Raw genomic sequence first — 16,969 nt, 5'->3', positions numbered from 1 at the left:
GTTAAATTTAAAGATGGTTGGAATTTGTCTCTCTCTTGTGCTTTGGTGTGATGGACTGGCATTTCGTGACCTGGTCGCAGTTGCTATTTTGTCACAAAATTGCCACCACTTTATTGCATTGTATTGTGTTGAATGAATTGTATTTTTTTTTTTTTTTTTGAACACCTTGCTGATCAAATTTGAACGTGTTTGCGTGTCCACGTGTGCAATTTTGTATTCATGTTCGCGTATCCTCATGCGTATATTGCCGAATCGTCCTTGCAACGCGGGGTGTTTACAGACGCATACGCATATGCGTACCCTGCGTGTGTGTCAATGTGCAACAGAGCATGGTGATCTGAAGTACACACGAATGGCTGAACGCGCACATGTGTAATGATGCGTATGAATGTGTGCTCCTCTTCGAGGGAGGCGCGTTTCCGCTCATGCTTTGCATTTGCACATATGTATAATTACACATATGCGTCCATTTATATATAAATATACACTTGCCATCGCTGAGTATGCACACCTCAGTTACCCATCCGCGTGCAGCCACGTGTAAGCACATACATACACATGTTGCTGTTTTCTCATGGTATACGTTGACACAAAAAAAAGATCAAAAAAAAAAAAAAAAAATAGAGCAACCAGATTACGCAAAGCAATTTCGTGTTACAAAAAATGTGCAGAAGGTGTACTACGATGATCACAGTACACGAAAGAGCAAGATGTAAATGTTAATTAATTTTACTTTTTTGTTTTATTGTATTTTTTTTTTTTCCAATTGGCACATTATATGAGTATTTCAGTGGAGGCGAAAAAATTTTGCCATATATTTTTTTAAAAAATTCCCAAGGATTGTTACACTTTCGTGCGAATATTTTAAATTTATGGAGGCGAAATACTGACTATGCCGTTTTATCCCATAGAAAAAATCTTGAAATTTGTTTTTTCTCCCCCACGAAGTGCAAGGTAAAAAGTGCACATCATACCATTGCGAAAATGTTAGTGTACTTATGTGCGCCGTTTCGCTCTTAACCAATTTTGCGAGTAAATGCATCACGTATATATGGACACTTGCAGATGTGCATATGCTCGATATGCGCGCCACATGTTACGCACAAGGAGTCCAGTCCGCGAGAGCGAAACTGCTCTTGCAAACGTGCCTTTCTTCTGACAGCTCTTCCGCCCTGCGGAATGCACTATTATGAAGGCATTTTGATGCGCATAAAAATTGCCAAGCTATTCTACCTGACGGTCCTACACAGCACATATGAGTATACATGTGCGAGAGTTCTCCGTTGTGATGATATATTTTTTGCTAACATGCATTCAGCGGGTTAGTGTGTGAAAAAACGTTATTCAGAGAGTAATTTGTTTTTTATTTTTTTTTCACCCCTCCCCCTTCTGTGAGTTGATAAAGAAAAAAAAATTGAGCACTTTAAAAATAACTTTTATGAGCCGTTCTAACGGAAAGCTCCACATCACCTGCAGTGAGCTCACTAAAAGGATCAAAGGGTAATCTAACATTTTAGCGAACTGTAATGCGCATTCTCTTTTTTTTTTTCCCCAATATTGTTGGCCGCTTTTAAGCTTTATCTGGATTGTGCACAAGTGTACGTACACGTACGTACACTCCTCAGTAGCATTTGTGGTTTGCCTTTTTCATTTTGTTCCTGTGAGCAGGGTTTATGACTACGACTAAAACATTTCGCGAAGCAGAGGTCCCATTTTGGGGTAATTTCGCATTACCCAAAAAGGACGCTCCGTTTCCATGCTTCCTCTTTTTGCAATGCCATTTAGTGTTAATTTTTTGGGGGGATTCCAATCTGTATAGACTGTTCGTCAAAGCGTATTTTGCATTTCCCCAAGGTTTGTCTTGCCGCCTATGCGGTATGTTCAGTAGAGTTATCGCTCCTTGTTTTTATTTTTCGGGGGTCAACCCAATTTGTTATTTTTTATTATGTGTCTTCTTTCCTTTGAATTGGGGTGGCTTTTCTGCGCAGCGCGTTCTCTTCACTATGCGGGTAAAATATTTTTCATATGACCCTTATGTGTCTCCTCCTGAATATGTCTTTTTCGGAATGCCCGCACATGGGAATGATGTTGTCCATTCTATGTGTACCAAGTGTCGCGTTGCTGAGAATTTTTTTTTTTTCCTTGCACATGGTAGGCGTTCACTTTGGCTAGCTGTAATTCGGCTGGCTCAAATTTGGTCACCCGACGAAACGGCCGTTTCGATGTGTAACTATGTCGATTCTCGTTTCTGCGTATGTAATATAGGCAAGTTCGAAACACGTGAGAATTTCCTACCTGTGTTCTTCTTCGAGATTCCGTTATCGCCCCCCACGAGGGTGCAACCACCGTTTGACGAGTCACTGAGGTAACCCCCATGTACAATTTGATTTTTTTTTTTTTTTTTTTTTTTTCGCTAGTTTGCATTACTTTTTGCCTGAACAGGTCAGAAAAAAAAAAGTGTTCCCCATCCAAATCAATAGCTTTTTCATACCCCTCATTACGAATGAAGAACTGGATAAATTTTAGCTGCAAAAGAATTGCAACTTCGCAGGGATTATTAAAATATTGATTTTGTAAAACAATTGGAATGTTCAACTTTTTGAGCAAATTCCGCAGAAAGAAGTATTTATTTCGTATGTCCAATATGTTTGCATGTCTGAATTGTTCTTGGGTTATGTAACCATATCTGTAAAATATGAGAAAGATTTTTATGCAGTCGGAAAAGTCTTTAACAATGTGAGGGGTGTAGTTGTCTGCTTCTTCCGTTTTATCTTTAAATAGGACATAACTTGCGAAGCTCTTCAATATACAGTCCTTCCATTTGGTCTCCCCCGATTTGTGTTCCTCCTCATTTGGGGAATCATCCCCTCTGAGATGTGCTTTCTCCTTGTAATGTACCCTCGGGGTGACGTCAAAGGGGTTGCTCAGTGTCTCACTATGGAGGGGCACCTGAAATTTCCGAAGTGTTTGGTTGTACCAGTTTAACAAGGGAGTTGCTATTCTGGTCAAAATGGCAAACTCGAATTTGCTAAAAAGCTGTATTAACAATATATGAATTTTTTTTTTTTTCTGTTCATATATATCTAGCGAAGAAACCATGGAGTAGTAATATGGGTTATTTCCATAAATGATTGACAAAGCTTTTTCCAAATTTTGGATTGCACATTTTTTTTTCATCGCTTTTGGAAATATTCCTTTAATTTCCACCTGGGGGTTGTAAAGCTGAATTAGCTTTAAAATTAAGTGCCCATTTTGTAGCTCTTCGTAAATGTTTTGTTCATTTATATATTTTTTACTTAATTGGAGACTGTTTAACCAGTCGATAATGACCGAGATGGAGGAGATGTCCAGGTATTTGGTCTTCTGCAGGGTGTCTTTATTTTTGGCAAGCTTCGTCTGCTTGGTAATTTCATTGTAGACGCGCCCCTTGTGTGCGCAGATAAGCGGCTTCATTGGGGCACCCGGGGGAACTCTACCTCCGTAATGTACACACGTGGAAATCTACGTGTGTGTTAGCGGTAAGCGGTCCCCTCTCGGCTCCTCAAAAAGGCACATTCTCTGTAGCTCGATCTGTGTGCATATGCGAGGAGGGATGCACACGTGTGGGTTAAGCAAAGGTGTAGGTAAGGGAGGGTGAGCCCTTTTTCTTCCCTATAACGTAAAAAAAAAATTACTTACTTTTATTCTTTTTTATATTTATCTCCCACAAACAAGACCATGCCGTGAAGTGACGCTTTAACATTTTTGATGAAGGTATCACCATTTAAGGGGGCCAAAATTACTACTCGTTTATTTCACAAATAAGTACCAACACAGGTGGGAAAACAAAAAAAAAGGGGGAAAAAAAAAAATTGCTACAAATGGACATGCGAAAACAAACACGGTAGAACAACAAAAAGGCAGCTCTGCGTCTGCGCGAATAGGGAAGTGAAACAATCCTTGCTCAAAAAAATTGGAAATAATTCTTTGCGTGTGTTGTGCAGCGGAGGGGTATTTTTGCGTGGTCTGGACGAGATAACGCACAACATGGTAGTTCACACGGGAAAATTTCCACAGGTTGAGTTATATATGGTATACTGCCTTTTTTGCAAAACAGTAAAGATAGGAAGTCAGGGGAAAGCTTGTCTTCCCTCCAATGTGGTATAAATCGGACGGGACTTTTTTCCTTCTTTGGAGGGGCAACCAAACGGGCAGACGAAAAGTTGGGAAAAAAAAAAAAAAAAAAAAAAAAATCGGCACTCACTTCAGTTGGTACTGTTGCATAGTACATGGCTTCTATTTTTCGCGATCGTCGATGTGGCTCCGTTATCGTCTACTTCCACGTTTGCGGCTACAACTACGTTCACTTTCACTGCTGCTATTTTCGCTTTCGCTGCTACTTCTCCCACTTTCGCCGCCCTTCCCCTTCCGCTTGGACTTCTTTTTGAGGTACTTTTTAATTTCTCCGTAATTAATCTTATACGCGCAATCCATGCAGGCCCGCAGCTTCACCTTCGTCTGCAATTGGGTGTAGGAGGAAAGGCACAGTACAGTTGTGTGGCATTGCGACTTTCACAGGAGGGAACACGTTTTTCCGTTTGATATTTGGAGTGGGCGAGCAACACAGAGCCCACCACCCTTCCGTTACCTCCTTCTGGATGCCCCCCTCGTCATAGCGAAAGAGAAATTCGTACGTCTTCAAATCCGTGTTGTTGCAATCGTTGGCGGAACAAATCATGTGTCCCTTCCCGCTCACAATTTCATCTTCCGTCCTCCACCTCAGGCCAATCTGCGTCCCCGTGGGATGGTGCAAAGGAGAGGTGAACGAACCAAACAGAGAAAAAAAAAAAAAAAACATGCTTATTAAAACGTGTGTAGGAACAACATAACGGATACGCAAAAGGACAACACATGGAAAGTACCTTTTTCTCTTTGTATTCACTCAAATAGCAGACGACGTATTTGTTGCATATGCTCTTGTAGTACTTTTGCAGAAGGGAGTTATTTTCGTTGTCCTAAGAAAGGGGGATGGATTGGCGGGTAAGAATGGTCATGTGCAGATAAGCGTATCATGTGAGGTCGCCAAACTGCTTCCCACTAACTCGTCAGTTCGTTCGTCTGGCTATCCCCCTGGATGACTCATTTGTGCTCACCGCGTCGTGAATAAACTGGTACTTTTTCTTCAATACGTCATAGTCGTCCAGGTACTTCCCCTGGTCACTTTCCATTTTGGTCTTCTGTAGAGAGTGCAAGGACATCATCAGTTTGTGCCTCTCCATAGGGCTCAGCCCATCGAACACTGTCCTGCGAAGGGGGGTCAGTTGGAAGTTGTGCAGTGTATGGATAGGAAAACATACCGATACTTAAATGCTTCCACATGTGCAGCATCGGACTGTAGCAAGGACCCTCCTTCCATTTTCCCAATGTATAAACGCGTGACGTCTTTCCTGCGCTGCAATGTTTCCTACTCACTTCGGAATTTGGTAGCCGCCCAGGTTAACATAACTCTTCGAATCCGACGCCATGGTGGAATGCATACAAAGACACAAGTCTGACTCGGGGGGCATGCGGGCCGATTCGCCGTTCCTTCCTACTGAAAGGGGGTATGCACAAATATAGAGAAGGCTACTTCTTAATTCAGAGGTCTACATGGAAAAAACAAATTCGCCCTTCTCCCCCCCACCTGCTGGTGCACCATTTTACGCACACAGATAAAGAAACCCCAAACGTAGTATTTTCAGGGGGAGCCAAACGGGTATGAACTACAGTACTGAGCCAACCAGGTAAACTAAAAAAAAATGCCAAATGGAAAAGGGGGAAACCTCACCAATCGGTATGTTACTCGCACCGCGTTAAAGAGTTAATTTTTAAGGGGGAAGAAAAGGGCATCGTGGAGGGTGACAAACGGGATGGGGGAACTTAATTCGCTTCTCTCCACGTCACTTCCCCTTTGCCGCGCCCCTCATTGTGAGAAACACCTTGATGAACGCTCACCTCAGGAGAAAAAAAAAAAAAAAAAAAAAAAAAAGGGACATTCAAAGTTTTTCTCACTTTTCCCCGGTTTAACACAACGGATAACAACCATCTGGGCGTGAAAAAAAAAAAAAAAAAAACAGCTGTGCAGATCCACCTACTTCTAAAGCGAAACGATTTGCCGAACGTGCATCCCTCTTTACGTTGATCCGGTCTTCAGCTGTTGTTGGCATTTTTGGCGGCCCAGAGAAAGTCCTCCACGCTGATCCCATCGGTCGGTTCTCGTCCTACGAGGAGGGGGCACACAACACGATGCATGTTCAGTTAACCTTAAGCGAATTATTTATTTAAAAAAAATTTTTTTTTTTTTTTATTTTCATTTTTTCGATACGGAGAACCCCAACCGGTTGGCTCACCCCCCTGCAACTAACCTGCACAGGCGAGGACCCTCCGCACGTGCCGAGCCACTGCGTCTCTGCACATGTTCGAAACGCACAGCGGAGTGAGTCTCCCCTTACGACTCAAAATGTATTCTTTAAAAAATTTTTCAAACTCCACCGAAAGGACGAAGCTGTCCTCATGCACGTTACATCGGTGAAGGCAGCTGCGGACCAGTCTGAGCACATCACTGTCTCTCCAAAGGTGGAACTCTTTCGTGCAGAACACATGTCTTAGACGATGATCGACTAGCAAATTATCATCCACATTAGTAAGCTCTGTTGTTGTTGCTATGATTAGAACTTTTCCGGCACTCCTTCTGTCCAATCCCCACTTGTTCTGGAAGTGAATTCTATCCAAGTGTTGGTAGAAACACAACTTTAACCTTTCCATAAATTTACTCATCCCATGGGATGAACACCCCTTGGTGTTATAACATATATTTTCGATCCCATCAAACAGAATTACACATGATCCTACCCTACCTCCTGCATACACAAAAACATCGTTTAGAAACTTTTCGGATTCTCCCATTACTTTATTGAATACGTGGGAGCAGTTTATCACAAGGGAGGTGCAGTTGCATTCGTCAATAATTTTCTGAGCAAGGAATGTTTTTCCCGACCCGCTCTTCCCGTAGAGTAATATGCCTGTGGGGGGTTCCGAACGATCCTTCTTACATGGGTGATCCTTCTCACAGGTGGAAGTGAAGAAGCGCACCACCTCTTCCCGCAGTTTGCCTACTAACTCCTCCTCTGCTATGACGCTGTCCAATCCGTGCGTCACACCACTATCGATGTCACCGTTCGGGTGGGAGACTTTCTCCCGATGATCACGCTTCTCCCCTTTGTACAACTCAATCTCGTGCGTCCGGATGACTGCATGTGACTCCGTCTGTAAATTCAACGTTTTGTGGAAGAAGTTGCTCTCAGGGGGTGTCCCCCCCTGGGTACACAACCCTTTAGACTGTTCCAACAGATTGGGTAGTTCACCCACATTGGGTAGTTGGCCCATGAGCAGTTTGCCCCCCCCCACGGACGTGCTGCGTACCATTTCTCCTCGCCTCACCGCATGAATAAACCTCTCTCGACACTCATCTCTGCACAGCTTTCCCAAGTCCGCTTTGCTAAAGCTGGTGGTTATTTCCGCTACTTGTTGGAGGTCCTCCTTGGAACACTTTACCCCTTTCTCTTTAAAGAGGTGGGCCAGGTATTGGCGTCTCTGCGCCTCGCGCAGGAAGGGGGGCAACTCAAACGTGGGGAATTCAAACGTGGCACAGTTGGATAGAAACTCGCTGAAGGGGTTCACACAATGGGGATTTGCTATTCCCCCCTCTGCTGCGTTTCCTGCCTCTGTTTTGTGTCCCCCTCTTTCTGACGCTAAAACAAACGCGTGAACATTTAAATTCAGCTCCTTCCACAGGTACACATATTTGAGAAGCACCTGAACGATGCAGCTTTTCCTCAGGGGGGGCATCTGCAGGTCGTTCAGTTTGTCCAAGTTTTTTATTAACAGGAAGGAGTGGCCCCCGTTGAAGAGGTTCAGTCCCCTGGTTCGTTTATCCACTCGGGGGCACTTCCTAGTAGCCTCTCCTCTACGTGCATGCCGCGTCCCCAGTCGATTTGACTCTACCAACATTGATACCCCCCTGAGGAACTGCTTCTCCCAAACGAACTGTTTCACAAGAGCTATCCTTGTGACGGCTAGCAAAATATATTCGAGGTTTTCATTGCAGGGGTCTATGTCTTGAAGGGATCCTCTCCTCTGCGTCAGTCCTCTCACTGCTTCCTCCTTCTCTATAATTTCGCTCAAATTGGGGTAAATTATGTTATTCACGTGTGGAATGCGTTTTTGTGTATCACCATGAGCGATGCTAGGCGTACTACTGCTCCCACTGCTAGGTATACTACTGCCCCTCACAGGTAAGTCCCCCCAATTAGGTGTCCCCACCGAATGGACCGCATACCTGCAGTCACTCACGATTGGACATCGCCCATACTGGCCCAGGTCAACAACATAAACCCTCTCACTGGGATAAATAAAAGGAAAGGAAAGAAACAGATCTTCAAGGAATCTTTCCTTCTCGCTCCCTTCTTTGCCAAGGAGAAAGTACAAATTCGTGTTCATATGATTTGTCACTTTTTTTTTGAAAAAGTTGTTCCACAACTCTACATCAAAGATTTGAAAGTTTTTTATGACGAGAAAATTTATTAGCTGTTTTGCCAGACGTTTATATACTGGGCCGCTCTTTCGCAGGAACCTCCGTAGCCACACTTTGGACACTCTTCGGTAGTACTTCGCCCTGGCGGCGGCATTGAACAGGTAGTCCTCCTCTTTACCCACTTTAGCCCCTTTAACCGATTCAACGGATTTAACTGTTTTGTCCCCCTTGGCGTGACTGTGATGCCTGTCTACAAATGATGTCAGCTTAAATCTCCGTCTGTTCCTTCTCTCCAAGGAGTTTGCCCCCCTCATGAGCATTTCATTTTTGCGAAAACGTCTGTTTACAGTGGGGAACTCTCCCCCGTTGGTGCTACCTATCAAAGGAGAAGCACCTCCTGCGTCTTCATCTCTCCGCCTATATGTTCCTCCTAGCTGCTCTGAGCGTTCACCCTTCCGTAGGTATTCCACCACATTCAGGTAACACTCAGCGCAGGACAAATTTTTTACCCATTTGTATTTGACTGCTTTTTTCAAAACAATCCTTTGGTACTCATTTGGTGAAGCCTTCGTCGAACTTCCCTCCTCCTCGTCCCATTTTCGAAGGTACGAGAAGGTCTGATTGCTGCTGCAGTAAACGCAGAAATTCTCTATCGGCGGGTTGCTGTTTGGAGACCTCCTCATTTTTACTGCTCTACGTTGTTAAATTGACTGACGTCGTGGCAGATTTGTTTCTGCTTCTTAACCCATGCCACACGTGTAATGTATCGACTTGCCAGGAACAAACACACGCAAGGGATTACCGTTTGGGTCAGCAAAAAAAACAAACGAAGATACATTGCAAGCACGGCAAGTTCCCTACAATTCACACCCTTGCGTTTTTCCCCACCAGGACCATTCGTATGTGCACCGAAGGGCCAACTTCACACGCGCGTACCTCCTTTTTGCGGGGTTGAAAAAAGAAGAGAAAAAATTTACCTCACCAAGGGAAGGGAAAAAAAGCTTCCTTACAACTGCACGGTCAACATTGTGCGAAAAAAAAAAAAAAAAAAAAAAAAAATGAAACAGTGAAGCGCATTTGCATGAATGGGGATATAACCTACGGAGGGAAAGACCCAGGAGTTGTTAAGCAAACAACACATTATCAAGTGAAAAAAAAAAAAATAATAAAAAATAAACAAATAAACAAACGAAGCGAAACCAGCATAACCAACGCGATGAGGTAGGAGAGACTTCCCCGCAAGTGAAATGAAAACGATGCAAAGAGACGGATGTTCCACATGGGGAAGGGCTAAACTGTGACATGGCACGTTACACTCAAATGGCGAAATAGGAACACACTGGAGGGGGGGGGAGAAAAAAGGTCGATGAAGAAACCGTCAATGAAGAAACGATCAATGAAGAAACGATCGATGAAAAAGACGAAGCTACATTACGAAACAGCACTGACCGGAAACCTGGGAATGTGCCTCTTGTCCACACCACTCCGTTTAGCCAACCATGAGAAAAAAAAAGACGTTGCGCCGAAATGCCAGGCAGATTGCAGACCACCTCAAGAAAATCGAACAGGAGTGTAGTCAGTTAAGCAAACACATTAGGAGAGTAGAAGAAGAGAGGAAGTCATTTGAAATAAGCACTTCTTTACTAAAAAAGTACCACTCTTACGTGGACAGTAATTTGCTCAATAATGGCGTCCCCATTTCTACCTCTAGCAGCGTCTTTGTAAAAAGCTGTGGGATTATTTTTTCCTGGAAAACAATTTTAGAGGACCCCGACAATGCAACTCAGGATGGATGCTACAGTGGTTATGCGGAGAGCCGTCATTCGGACTGCGTCATGGGGGAGTCTCATATGATCGTGGAGGGGGCACCTCACAAGAGGAGCAAACTTCTATGGAGAGAAGCACAGGTCGGCTTTTCCGATGTTTGTAGTTCCCCTGGTGGAGCTTCCCCACTTGGCAGTAACCCAATATCAGGGAAGAAGTCCACACGCGGGGCAACAACTTTTCCCCGTGATGGAACCAGTTGGAGTGACTGTTCGGGGGGAACGCATGGTCACAGTAGCGGTGATCTGTGGAACGCGGAGGGCGAAAGGGAAAAGGTTGCTCCAGGGAAGAACAGCCAATTTTTGGGCCAAAAAGTGGGAAGGGGGGGAAGAAGCCACGAAAAAAAAAACTCCACGGTAAAGCCAAACCGTTCGTACTATTCTGTTGGGAGGGAAACCCCCCACACACGCGGATTTTTACACTCCTTTGAAGAGGGCACTTCGCCAAACGGCATGCGTGATGATCGGGGCGTGGCTAACCAATTGAGTCACTTTACTATTGCACGTAGAAATGGAGATAAAAAAAAATGTGAAATTTCTGCTGCGTCGTCCCTGCACCCAGGGGATGGTCAGTCCATACCCCCCGTCGGTCCACACAACGGAAACGACAACAACGACAGCGAAAACGACGATCACAGCGATAATAATGAGAGGGAAAGGCAAGACGAGAGAGGTTCTGCCGACTCGTACGTTGATCGGATCAGGAAGGGAAAAATGTTCGCCTTCTTTACCAACAAAAGTGAGAACAAATACAACCCCTTTTCCCACTTTGTGAATAACGTAAAGAGGATTTTCTTCTTCAGTGAAAAAGAGGAAGAACAAAATGGGAGGTGCACAAGTGACAAAGAGAAAAGCGAACTCATGACCTCGTTAAAATTTAAATGCTTAGTGAAGTCTAAAAAAATTGTAATGTATGCATGTGTGTGCCCACACTGCGAAAAACATTTCTACCTTTTGTTAAAGAAGAGCGGAAGGAAGAAGATCGTGCCAAGGGTTTTGTCCCCCTCCCAATTTGCCGCAATGATTACCCTCTTGAGAGAGCAATCGATTGGTGGAGGCGAAGGGGGGATAGCCACGGGGCGTAACGACATCCCCCACTTGGACACCCACTCGATCGAATATTTTTCCGACTCTGTGATGACTCCCCACGAGGCTAACCAAAACAGGAGAGAGCACTTTTGCAACTGCTATGTGGGGATGGACGAGGGGGACGCCGGCCTGTTCGGGGACCCCAACGTGCTGGCCTACTTGTGAAGCAAAACGGGTAGACAGTAAAGTGGTGCCATGCTTGCTAACATTGTCCTGATATCGCTGTTCACCGCGCTGGCCGATTATTGTGCAAGCCCGTGATAACCCTTCAAAAAAAAAAAAAAAAAGACCGGGCAGTTTTATCCCAATGTACCTACCACGCAATTTTTTTTTTTTTTTTTTTTTTTTTTTTTTTTTGTCACAATTTGTATTTACTGCTCGTGTAGCATACCAATAAGTCCCCTTTTTTTTCTTTTTTTGTCGCAGTTACTAAAGCTTCCTTTGCACACCTGTCTAAATTTTTTTTTAAATTCTGTGAGCACTTTTTTTTTGTGTGTGTGTTTGTACATGTTGTTGCTACCGCATGGTTAGACAGGAATGACTGACCTGCAATGTTGCCAACTTTCTCGATGCCCCACGTTTGTCTAAACTTCCTCCCCCAGTGTGGACGATCTCAGTGAAGACATTCTACACTTCCGCGATATGCTCCATTAAGGGAATTGTGGTAAAAAGGAGAAAAAGTCTTTGCCCCCTTGATTGGAACTTCACGGGTGTCTTCCACGACGACTATCACCATAGTTCATTTTTTTTTTTTTTTTTATTGTCTTGGTGACAACTTGCCCTTTTTATCACTACGCTCATCGGCTCATTGAAGCATTTTTTGTCTACATCCCGCCGTGGGAACGCCCGCAGTTGCGGTTGCTCCTTTTTCCGGACCAAACTGGTTGAGCACAGGAGCAAGTTGCACGTTCGCCCTTCTTGCCAAAAAAAAATACACACAAGACAACACAACACAACACAACGAAACGCAGCACGTCCCATTCAACATGCGCGCTCCCAATGGAAACGTGCAAACTGAAGCTTTTTCTTTTCTCCTTGCTCGTGTGGTAACACATCCACGCATCGACACATCGATGCGTCGAAGCATTTCCCGTGTGACTCTCTCCTTTGAGCAGATCACAAATAAACTTGCTACACAATCGTGTAGATGCGTGAACAGACAGAGGGTCTATAATAATTTTCTTGATAAAGTGGTCCCCTCCTACGGCAGAGCAGCATGTTATGGTGGCTCACCTGTACAGACCATTTAGCTGTCTACATTTGTCCCCTGCTCACTGATGCCCCCCGTGCAGCCTCTTCGTGAAGCTTACCTTCTACAAACGATTTCGATACACCTTTTATCGAAACTATGAAGAGCAAAAACTGTCCCTCTATTCGGAGGTACCAACTTCGTGAACCAACGTGACGACAAACGTGACGACCAACGTGACATGCTCAGCGAAGCACCACTGTTGTCTGTGTTGCAAAGTTCAAACATACGGATGGTGCGGGTTTACTTTCTCCACTTCACAGGAATCCTTTTATTTTTCCTTCTATGATGACATCGTGAAATCGGAGACCTACCTGGAGGGCATCAAGCTGCTCATGTACTCTGCGCACAATTGGGGAAGGCCCCGAGAGGACAAGTGACAACCCGTCCAGAGTGTTTTCCTCCCCGTTCACATATCACTACGCAGTGGTGATCACACAAAGCTGATCACCTCTCACCGACTTCCCTTCAGATACGATGACAGAAGCGAACACCCCAACACGATCAATGCCATTCGGCGTTTTAACATTTACCCAGGTGGGCAGAAAATTCCTCCAAGGGTTCTTCCACTTATATGAGGTGGTTCCTTTTTACACTCTCCTATCCTTTCATCACGCACACAAATGACATGTCCCCCCTGTAGACACGACTACCCCCCCATTTCTACCCTCAGAAATTGTCCTCGGAACAGTCTGGAGGATGTTCAATTTAAAGGAGCACTTCTTAACTCCTTTCAACTTTTACGTCTACGCAGGTATGTCCTCGAGGGGGATAAGAGGGAACATGCTGTTCATCCATTCGTTCCTGTCGTTTGTGAAACAAATGTAGTTTCTTCACCGCAAATAGTGGACCTTTTTCCCTTTTTCCCTTTCAGTTCTGCTTTCCCAATCTGCCAGCGTCAGCGTCTTATTCTTTTTCGCCGTTTATTTGGGTAAAAAGGGGAACTCCCCCCAAAGGAGTGATTTTTTTCCTTTTCTCCTCCTCCGCTATTGATCTGCCCCTTTTGTCCATTCCCCTTCTCAGGACGGTCCTACATTTCGGGCGTCATTTTTTTAATGCTTTTTTTTTCCTGCTATAGGGAGAAATTCATCATGCGATTATCGGGTGGGTTCTTGGAGTGTGGCCCCCCACCAAGGGGGGGTAGCAGAGCTAGGTGGTGCCAACATAATATACTTCTCTGACACATCTACTCTCCCCTGCAGCGTTCCCACTGAGAGAGAATTTCTCCTCAGTCTACATGTGGTGCAACATCCTACTCATTTATGCCATTTTACGGGAGAGGAAGGTGACAAAAAAATGGAAAAAAAAAAAAAAAAAAAGAAAACCAATTGAAACAGGAGTGTTTGCCCCACCTTGTGGGTGTCTCTACCTACCGCATGGACATCACCCTAATTGGCGTCTCCCCCTCCTTTGATGCTCTGACAGCCTCTACATCGAATCCTACCCCCACACACACACACGCAGAAAAAACGTACCGCTTACCTGGTCTGCCTCTTCCTGTCGTCCTTCCTCTTTTTCATCACCTGGCAGTTTTCCGTTTTCGTGACGCTGACCCATGTGGTTGCTCTGTTCGGACTAGACCTCCTCGGATTTGACATTCAGAAGGAGTTCCACAGAATCCTCGTCACATTATCCTGCTCCTACGTAGTTTCCCTCGTAGTGACCTTCTTCCCGCGTTATTTGCTATGCACCTACTTGCCATTCGTGTTGGCTGCGCTGATTATCACGAATGGGATTTACCGACGGGGAGGTGGTAGAACCCATGATGAAAGACCTGAACCCGTTTCTAACCGAAGGGATGGTGCCCAGCATAGGATTGACCCCTCTTGCACAGCGTTGCCCCTCCAGTTCGATCACTTACGAAGCCAAGTGGGGTTCATGCTGAAGAAGGGGTTCACATCTATAGCGATTTTCCTCCTCCTTCGACTGACTACCATCGGAATGGAAAAGGATGATTCTCACGTTCTGTCTCTTCTAAAAGTGCGTCTGCATCTAAGTAGCCACGACTTCGACAGCATGATCTACAGTTTGGGTTCAGAATTCAATCCCTTCACCAAGTACATGTTTGGCATGATAAAGCAGACCTCCCTCTTCGACTACTTCGTCTTTCTTACTTTGATTCTGCTCCTCTACGTGGTGAATTATGTTACATCCGTTTGGAGGGCTAGACGAGGGGGGAATTCCAAAGGGGAGAAAAGCGATGAACAACCAAGACGTGACAAAGGGGCCCGCTACGACAACGGGGTAAAGGTCCGCTTCGAAGTTTTCCACGTGCAGTTCTTCTACCTGGTGATTCAGTTCATATTTTTCGCCCTGCTCATGCTAATCATCTCTCGGTTGCGTGTCCTGGCCCTGCCCCTGATGTGTCTGCTTAGCAGTCTAGTGGGGTCTCCACACCTTCTTGGGGACATCTACAGTGTCACACGGGAAAATTTGTTCCACCTCGGGTATGGCAGACGCATCTACGCGCTCATCACGTTGGGCACTCCACACATGCCCAATACACCACTGAACGATACACCCCCGAACGGTGCATCACTTTCCTCCCCCCGTAGGACCAGCAAGAAGAACCTGTCCCGTCTAGTCATCCAGGCGATCTGCCTGCTAGAATGCGCGTACCCATTTGCAAAATACTTCCCAACCTACGAATACATCAACCTCGCCGAAAACGACCCAGTCAACATAGAGAAGAACTTAGATCTGGTTGTGTGGCTTCGGCAGAATTTGAAGGAAGGTGAACCCATTATTACAGACATCCCTACATCTAGCTTCCTCAGATCGACAACCAACTTTAAGATGGTTCTGAACCCACAATACGAAAATGTAGCCATGCGAAGGAGAGTGCAGGATTACTACATGTTCTCCTCATGCTTACCTTTCAGTGATGCGAAAAGGTACTACTACGATAGATATAAGGTGCGCTATTTCGTGGCAAATATTTTTAGATGCGCTTCTACATCTACCCAAGTGCCCAATGCATTTAGCATTGCTGAGTTAGTGGGTTCAGACTATGCCAGATGTAGAGACAAAACAAGTATGAGGTTCTGCCAGCGAGTGCTATACGACGACAGGAACTATAAGACCCTTTACCGAAACGGAAAGTTCAGCGTCATTTATTTTGACCCGACAGATGATGTTCTCGACGATTCTCCCTATGAGCAGTTCGATGAGGAGAAATACGCTGATATGAGGTTCTACACCCCCTGGATTTCCAGATGCATTAAAACGGATTCTAAATGCAAGAAACACATTGTAGATGTGGCTAGATCCCACCTCGATATCCTCCGATACAACAAAATTGGATTCGCACTTTACCAGTTCGTGGAGTGGTCCTTCCTCGGGGAAAAAAATCCAGTTCCATTCAGGGAGGGTGATCTTCTCTCCGTGGGTACCCACCCCTCTGATGAACCACCCCAACAGGGGCACAACCTGGACACTCTTTTCCACCTGGCCGAGTTTTACGACTACGATATGCGCGATATGAAGAAGGCGCACGAACTGTATAAGAAAGCCATCCAGCTGATCACCTTCCCGAACGGATTCGACCGACCTGATCAGACTGACCACCCCTACGTGACCCTTCCCATTTTGGATCCCTTCGTCCCCATTGCGAAGCGCATGCAGATGATTACTTCGTATATCTACTTCCTGCTAGACACGCCTTCGTCGTCTGCACGGGCCGACATCCTCAATCTGTACCAGAACATGGACCTCCTGGTGGTCGTGGCGGGTTCTGCGCTGGACGACGGGTTCTACTACGAAGGGGGTGCCCCTCGAATGAAGGAATCACCCAACGCATACAATGCAAACAATACAACCAATGCAACCAACGCAACCGACCTTTCCGATGCACCCCCAACGGATGGCCCACACGCCGGCCAAACGATCAGAAGAACATTCCACCCAGGGGATCTCGACTCAGCCGTAACTCTCCTCTGCGAAAATGCAACCTACCTCTACAAAATAAGGACAAAAAACCGACAGTACATTCCCATTTATAAAAAAATGTGGAACCTTGCTAAGCGCGTTTCCCACATGAATGAATGTGTTCTGCGGAATTACCAAACATTTGAACGCAGGCGGATTGGGGTCCTGGATTACCTGGCCTTCTTCTACCTCTACCGCTGAGGGGGTGGAGCTTGAACAGAGGCACCGGTTTAGTAATTCCCGTAGGGGAAGCACTAGTTTAGTAACTACTGATTTAGTAACTGCTGATTTAGTAACTACTGATTTAGTAAATCCTGATTTAGTAAATCC

General features: G+C 45.2%; 5 protein-coding genes across 5 annotated transcripts; 2 read left to right on the top strand and 3 right to left on the bottom strand.

The window, feature by feature from the left end:
• Window positions 1-2,230: 2,230 nt before the first annotated feature.
• PCOAH_00001600 (Uncharacterized protein) lies at window positions 2,231-3,453 on the bottom strand (the record flags this gene model as incomplete). Its single annotated transcript, XM_020056977.1, has 2 exons — window positions 2,231-2,248; window positions 2,428-3,453. The coding sequence occupies 2 exons, from the start codon at window positions 3,451-3,453 to the stop codon at window positions 2,231-2,233; spliced, it is 1,044 nt and encodes a 347-aa protein (XP_019912442.1).
• An 852-nt stretch (window positions 3,454-4,305) lies between these two features.
• PCOAH_00001590 (Uncharacterized protein) lies at window positions 4,306-5,504 on the bottom strand (the record flags this gene model as incomplete). Its single annotated transcript, XM_020056976.1, has 5 exons — window positions 4,306-4,497; window positions 4,628-4,768; window positions 4,902-4,994; window positions 5,133-5,283; window positions 5,452-5,504. 5 exons carry the CDS (start codon window positions 5,502-5,504, stop codon window positions 4,306-4,308), a joined length of 630 nt encoding a protein of 209 aa, XP_019912426.1.
• Window positions 5,505-6,168: 664 nt separating this feature from the next.
• PCOAH_00001580 (AAA family ATPase) lies at window positions 6,169-9,234 on the bottom strand (the record flags this gene model as incomplete). Its single annotated transcript, XM_020056975.1, has 2 exons — window positions 6,169-6,239; window positions 6,471-9,234. 2 exons carry the CDS (start codon window positions 9,232-9,234, stop codon window positions 6,169-6,171), a joined length of 2,835 nt encoding a protein of 944 aa, XP_019912399.1.
• An 816-nt stretch (window positions 9,235-10,050) lies between these two features.
• Window positions 10,051-11,628, top strand: PCOAH_00001570 (Uncharacterized protein; the record flags this gene model as incomplete). The annotated part of the gene is made up of 1 exon (XM_020056974.1): window positions 10,051-11,628. One exon carries the CDS (start codon window positions 10,051-10,053, stop codon window positions 11,626-11,628), a length of 1,578 nt encoding a protein of 525 aa, XP_019912470.1.
• A 1,128-nt stretch (window positions 11,629-12,756) lies between these two features.
• PCOAH_00001560 (Uncharacterized protein) lies at window positions 12,757-16,837 on the top strand (the record flags this gene model as incomplete). The annotated part of the gene is made up of 9 exons (XM_020056973.1): window positions 12,757-12,843; window positions 12,976-13,088; window positions 13,140-13,249; window positions 13,386-13,466; window positions 13,587-13,643; window positions 13,736-13,852; window positions 13,915-13,997; window positions 14,243-15,159; window positions 15,268-16,837. Coding segments are annotated over 9 exons (3,135 nt in total), but the record flags the coding sequence as incomplete, so codon positions are not given.
• Between the last annotated feature and the right edge of the window lie 132 nt (window positions 16,838-16,969).

Source organism: Plasmodium coatneyi, chromosome 1, assembly GCF_001680005.1.
Source record: "Plasmodium coatneyi strain Hackeri chromosome 1, complete sequence".
Classification (NCBI taxonomy): domain Eukaryota; phylum Apicomplexa; class Aconoidasida; order Haemosporida; family Plasmodiidae; genus Plasmodium; species Plasmodium coatneyi.
The sequence above is the reverse complement of the archived record's forward strand: the minus strand, read 5'-3'. Positions and strand labels throughout refer to the sequence as shown.